The 7,099-nt window shown below is 41.5% G+C and overlaps 1 protein-coding gene across 1 annotated transcript; it reads right to left on the bottom strand.

Moving 5' to 3' along the window:
* Positions 1-5,630: 5,630 nt before the first annotated feature.
* LOC102907006 (vomeronasal type-1 receptor 4-like) lies at positions 5,631-6,596 on the bottom strand. The gene has a single exon (XM_006996364.2). It carries the CDS (start codon positions 6,570-6,572, stop codon positions 5,631-5,633), a length of 942 nt encoding a protein of 313 aa, XP_006996426.1. The 5' UTR covers positions 6,573-6,596.
* Positions 6,597-7,099: the final 503 nt, after the last annotated feature.

Here is a 7,099-nt window from a genome sequence, read left to right on the forward strand (position 1 = left end):
TGACCCACCTACTCATCCACACACAAAGGAATCTCAACACTAAACGGGAAGCCAGAATATATACACAGAGGATCTGGTGCAGATCTGTGGAGATTCTGAGCATGCTGCTTAATTTAATTTGAGCTTTGATATTTTCTTGGTGCCTTCCATCCCCCCTGGCTCTTACACTCTTCCCACACCCTCTTCTGAGGTGTTCTCTGAGACCAGAGGGTGGGGGGAATTTGATAAAGACATCCTGTTTATGGTAGAGTGTTCCAAGGTCTCTCACTCTCTGTGTAATGTCCTCTGTATTTCTTCCTGTCTCCTGTAGAAGGAAGCTTCTCTGATAATGACAGAGCAAGGCACTGATATATGAGTATAGCAGAATGCCATTAGGAGTTATTTTACTACTACAATTTTTTTTGTATTTGGGTACCTTCAGTCCCTGGGATATCTAGTCTCATGTTCTTGGTCTAGCAGTGCTGGTAATGGGTTCCATTATATGGAGTGGACTTCAAGTAAAATCCGATGTTGGTTGGTTACCCTCACAAGCTTTGTGCCACTTTGGCAAAACACCTTTGTAGATAAAACGTTTGGAGATAGGGGCATGATTATGTTTCTATTTTGGTGGGATACAGAGTACCTTCTTGTACCAAAGACACTAGATCATAGAGGTGGTAAAGGCTCTATCTATGTAGGCACCAGCTGACTTTTTCACCTTCAATAAGTTATGTAGGTGTTGTCTTCAGCAATAGAGCCTTGCTGTCAGTTTGTGGGGAGTAGCCTATAAACTTGGAAACAGCCTGGGTTGTTTGGAGATTTCCATAGGACACCTTTGCCCACTTATTAATTATTGATTTTAGTGTTTTTTTTAAATTACCATAGCTCTGTAGTACAAATGGAAATTTGGGATAGTGGCACCTCCCACAGTTCATTTATTATTCAGTATTTTTTCTACCTTAGATTTTTCTGTGTTTCTATATAAAACTGAATATTGTTTTTTAAAGATCTGTAAAGAAATGTGTTGGCAATTTTTCACAGATCTGGAAAAAACAATACTCAACTTCATATGGGAAAACAAAAACAAAAAAAAACATAGCTAAAACAAACATGTACAATAAAGCCACCTCTGGAGGCATCATCATGGATGACCTCAAAATTTACTTTAGAACTATAGTAATAAAATAGCTTGGTATTGGCATAAAAACCAACATGTGGACCAATGTAATCAAATTGAAGACCCTGACATTAATCCATACCCCTATGAACATCTGATTTTTGACAAAGAAGCCAAAACTGTACCATGGAAAAAATAAAGTATCTTCAATATAATTGGATGTCAACATGTAGAAAATTACAACTATATCCATATCTATTGCCATGTACAAAACTGAAGTCCAAGTGGATCAAAGATCTCAACATAAAACAAGTTACACTGAACCTGATAGAAGAGAAAGTAGAAAGTATTCTTGAATGCATTGGCACAGGAGATCACTTCCTAAATATAACACTAGTAGTAGCACAGGCACTGAGAGCAACAATAAATGGGACCTCCTGAAATTGAGAAGCTTCTGTAAGGCAAAGGATACAGTAAATAAAACAAAATGGCAGCCTACAGAATTGGGAAAGTTCTTCACCAACCCCACATCTGACAGAGGGCTGATCGCCAAAACATATAAAGAATTCAAGAAAAAAAACATCAAAACCCTTGATCTTCTAGAGTGTCCCCGCATTTGGCCCTGGCTACTGGGGACTCTGGCCCTGGGTGACAGGCCTACTCTGGCCACTGGGGCACAAAGCCTCTACCACTGCTTGTATGCCTTCTCTTGCCCAGCTTGTCAAGGCCACAGAGCACAGCCTCCAGCCATGTCTGTGTGGTGCTTACTGGCAAGTCCTGGCTGACTGTGCTCTCTTTACCAAAGCTCCTTCATAGCAGAAAATGCATAGACCCTCACTGCTTGAGCTGGCTCTCTTGGCATCTTCTACCTGAGATACTCAATAATGCCCTGAAGGTCTCAGCAAGGCAGATGCTAAGTCAGCTGCTGCTCCCGCTGCTCCTGCTTGTGGAGGGGGCTTCTGAAGTCACTGCTTCTTCTTGTACTGCTAAATCTATAGTGGCTGCTTGGTCTAGCTGTGGCTGCTCAGTCCCAGACACTGATTTCTGTATACTGGCTCCTACACTGTGGAAAATCTATTCTATCCTAAATTATTTTCTATTATACCTAAGCCTACATTTTCAGAACTAACTTGAGAGAGAGAGAGAGAGAGAGAGAGAGAGAGAGACTTGCTGCAGCCTAGCCTTAGTTCCCCTAGATTTCAAGCTATCTACAAGCAAATATACAAACAAATGTTTACTATTGCCCTGTTCTATATTTACAATTATACTCCTGAAAAAGAGAATCACTGCTCTATAATTAATTATCTGAGCATGCTTCCTTAACCTGTGATGTTTCTTCTCTTTATCCTCCTTCCCCAAGTCCCACTGTCAGGCACCATATGTAGGAGACCTGTCCAAGGGATCTTGGGGGGAGGAGAGAGGAATGAGGAAGTATTAGATAGAAATATAGGAGAAGAAAAATGATAGAGACACAGGACAGCTTCAGGAGGGCCCTAGGTCAATACCCAACTGCCCAGAGTTTAATCATGATGGCCTTTTTAGACATCAGCAAGAGGAGGAGCAAAAGATCTCCTACTTTCAATACCAAAGCATAATGTACACCAAGTGTAGACCCTTCAAAACACCTGGTAACCATGCATTTGGCCGAATCATCCTATTATGCAGCCCTGCTGGGTAAAGCAAGCTCAGACTTTCTGACCTTAAGTAAGTCCTTACTAGGAAGCCTCTGTGGGTCCCCCTAGACCACCAACCAGGGTTCTCTCTCTCTGACTAATGTTTGGCTTTGGGTCTCTGCATCAGTTCCCAACAGCTGTCAGAGATAGCCTCTCTTATGAGGGCTGGATTAGGCACCAATCCATGTTTCTGGACAATTCAGGCTCTATGCCTGGTCATCCAGGCAGTGTTGGACTTGGACTCCCTCTTGTGATGTGGGCCTCAAATTAAACCATTGCTTTGCCGCTCCCCTAAGTTCTGTGCAACCATTGCCCCAGCACAACTTGCAGTCAGGACAGATTGTAGGTTGAGGGTTATGTGGCTGGGTTGGTGTCCCAGTTCCATGACTAGAAGTCTTGTCTCGATACAGAAGATGATTCAGGCTCCATATCCTTCATTAATAGGAGTCCTTACTAGGGTCACCCTTGCAGATTCCAGGGAGTTTCCACTGTACTAGGTTTCCACATCACCCCTCCCCCAAATGCTGTCTAATTTTTGTCTTCTCCCCCCATACTCTTTCCTTCCTTCCTTCCACCCAAACCTGATCCCACCCATTCCCATCCATACCTACCCCCAGTCCACCTGCAAAGTCTATTCAATTTCCCCCTCCATAGGAGATCCATGTGTCACCACTTGAGCCCTCTTTGTTACTTAGCCACTCGGCGTCTGTGGGTTGTAGCATGCATATCCTTTACTTTACAGCTAATATCCAATTACAAATGAGCACATACCTGGTTGTCATTCAGGGTATGTGTTACTGGGGTTGGCATTGTCTTTGGGCCACTAACCACTTCCCAAATAAGGACAATCAGATATATTATTAATTATGAATGCTCAGCCTTAGCTTAAGCTTGTCCCTTACATTAAGTCTTTTAACTTAGTTTAACCTATTCCTATACACCTGTGTTTCACTTTGAGGCTTTTTACCTTTTTTCCATTCTGTACGTTCTACTATCCTGTTTCCTCTGTGTGTGGCTGGCTGGCCCCTGATGTCTCCTTTTCTTTCTTCTCCTTTTTCTTTCCCTCTGGAGCCTCAATTCCTCCTTTTATTTACATTCCCTGCATGGAAGTTATGCCTATACCTCCTCCCTCAATATTGACAGTTCATCTTTTTATTAGACCAATCAGGTACCTTAGGCAGGCAAAGTAAAACAGCAAAACATCTTTACATAGTTAAACAAATGTTCCACAACATAAATAAATGCAACATATCTGTACATAGTTAAACAAATTCAACACATCTATACAAAGTTAAACAAATGCAGCACATCTTTGTGTAGCTAAACAAATATTCTGCAACAGGTTATTTCACTCACAATTACTTTTTAAAGTCCCATCTATTCACCTGAAAATTTAATTATGCCATTTTTTAACTACTGATACTACTCCATTATGTGAATGTGTCACATTTTCTTTACCCATTCTACAATTGGGGGCCATATAAGTTGTTTCCAGTTTCTGGCTATTATGGATAAAGATACTATGAATATAGTTGATCAACTATCTTTTGGGTAGAATGGAGGATCCTTTAGGTATATGCATAGAGTGGAAAACTGCATCTTGAGGTAGAACCATTGCCAGTTTTTTTTTTGAGGAACTGCAACACTGATTTCCATAGTGGCTGAACAAGTTTGCATTCCCACCAGCAATGGAGGAATGTTCTTCTTGCTCCACATCCTCACCAGCACGAGCTATCACTTGTTACTGACCTTAGTTATTCTGACAAGTGTAAGATAGAATCTCAAAGTAGTTTTGATATGCATTTCCCCAATAACTAAGGACATTATCATTTTTAAGTGTGTTTTTTTTAGACATTTGAATCTCCTCTAGTGAGAATTCTCTGTTCAGATCTGTACCTCATTTTAAAATTAGATTGTATGGTTAATTCACATCTAGTTTCTTGAGTCATTTATGAGGATATTTTATTTATGCTGAAATGTGATTTAATTTGTGTGTTAGTAAATAAAGTTGCCTAGGAGTCAGAGCTAAATGCCAGCCATTTAGCAGAAGTCCGGAGGTGGTGACACACACCCTTAATCTGATAACATGGCAGGAAGAGTCTCTGTGTGTTCAAGGACACAGCCAAGTGGTACCTGAACCTTTAATCTCAGTATAAACCATGGAGACCTGGATGTCTGTATAGACAGGCAGTGACGAGGAAATCATGTGGTTGGGTTTAAAGCCAATGAGAAGGTAGAACACAAAGGCAATATAAAGACAGGTCACACAGGAGAAGTTCTCTTTCTCTCTCTCTCAAGGGAAAGACGGCAGCGACTGGTAAGCTAAAGGCTTCGATAGTGCTCTGATCTCTTGGGCTTTTAACTCTGCATTTGGCTCTGTGTTTCTTATTTAATAAGACTGTTTAGAATTCCATCTACAGTTATTTATGAATTTTGGATATCAGCTCTCTGTATATGTAGAGTTGCTGAGACATTTTCACATTCTACAGGCTGCCATTCTGTCATATTGCCAGTGTCCTTTGCCTTACAGAAGCTTTTCAGCTTCATGAGGTCCCAGTTATTAATTGTTGATCTTAGTACTTGCACTATACATGGTCTGTTCAGGAAGTTGTCCCTATATGAATGAGTTTAATGCTATTCCTCATTTTCTATGCTGTCAGGTTCATTGTATCAGATTTTATGTTGAGGCATTTGATCTATATGGACTTGAGTGTTATTGACAGTTGTTGTGGCCCACACCAGTAGGATTTGCTAAAAGAGATGGAGGCAGGAAGATGCTTGATATTTCTAATCTGAAGTCTTGGCATTATACAACAGATAAAAGAATATGCCAATATATGAACAAATGCAGATAAGAGGGGTCATGTCAAACTTGGGAGAAGCTTTCTCTTACCACAGCAGGGTAAAAATATGCTGGAACTAGACTTGATATTGCTGATGAGAACAAAGGGGCAAACTATGGGAAAGCATATTTCTAGAAAGAGAAATGCACTTACTCCCCATAGTATTGGACCTTTGGAATAGGTTGTGAAGATGACCACAATGGATGAGAATGAGTAAGAGATGACAAATATGCACACCAGGATGAGGATAGTTTGAGCAGCTCTGTCCTCAGGAGAGACTTTCAGAAAGTTCTGAGCACTGTGAATGTACTTGACTTGTCTCTTATGTCTGTAGAGGAGACTCACCATGGAGACACTTGAGCAGGCCATGAGACCCAGACACAGGCCATCAGAGAAGCACAGTAAGAACATATAAAGTGCTGTAGTCACGTTGCCGGAAGCAAACCATGAGCAGTACCCATAATTCATCCTGCTAGTTGCATTTTTGTTGTAAATGGGCCCTGACACTCTTGTTGGAGTCAAGACGTTTAGAAGCAGGTGCACAAGCCAGCCTAGTGAGCAGGAGGGACCAATATACTTTGTGGCTCTGTGTTTAAGAGTGATCCACCAGGAGTTGCTGGGGTTGATTGTGATCACTTGGAAGCAACTTAGTAGGCACATGGCATACAGGGACATCCCCCTTGTTATTCGGCAAATATACACGATCAATTTACATCCAACATCATCTAGGAAATACTCGAATCCAAAATCTGACATTGTCCGTGGAATGCCTCTTGAGATGATAGACAAGCAGTTGGCGAAAGTCAAATGCTGTATAATCAGATCTTTTGGCATTAAATGCTTTCCAGTGACTATCAAAATGAGATAATAAAATAATATTGAGGAATTTCCAAGCACTCCCACTGTAATCTGAGAAAAGAGGAAAATTCCCATTGCCAAGTTGCCAGAAGCCATTTTCATTCCTATTAAAATTGTAAATAAGTTTATTATGGTTTGATAAATGAAGGCACCATGGGAATATGGAGAAGCAGAGTACTAGAGAGGTCCCCAGGAATCCACAAAGATGACTCCACCATAGACTATTGGCAATGATCGAGAGGGTGCCTCAGCTAACATACTCTGATGATCAAATGCCTGAATACCCTAATGGTCATCATAGAACCCTCATCCAGTGACTGATGGGAGCAGATGCAGAGATCCACAGCCAGGACACAGGCAGAGATCCAGCAATCCAATCGATGAGAGAGAGAGGAGAGATTCTATGAGCAAGAGATATCAAGACCATGATTGGAAAAAGTACAGAGACAACTAGCCAAACTAGTGGAAACACATGAACTATGGACCAATAGCTGAGGAGCCCCCATGGTACTGGACAAGGCCCTCTGGATAAGCGAGACAGTGGTTTAGCTTAAACTGTTCAGGAGGTCCCCAGAGAGTGGGGATGGGACCTGTCCCTAGTGCATGAGCTGGCTTTTGAGAACCTAGGG

Source organism: Peromyscus maniculatus, chromosome 1 (genome assembly GCF_049852395.1).
Source record: "Peromyscus maniculatus bairdii isolate BWxNUB_F1_BW_parent chromosome 1, HU_Pman_BW_mat_3.1, whole genome shotgun sequence".
NCBI lineage: Eukaryota > Metazoa > Chordata > Mammalia > Rodentia > Cricetidae > Peromyscus > Peromyscus maniculatus.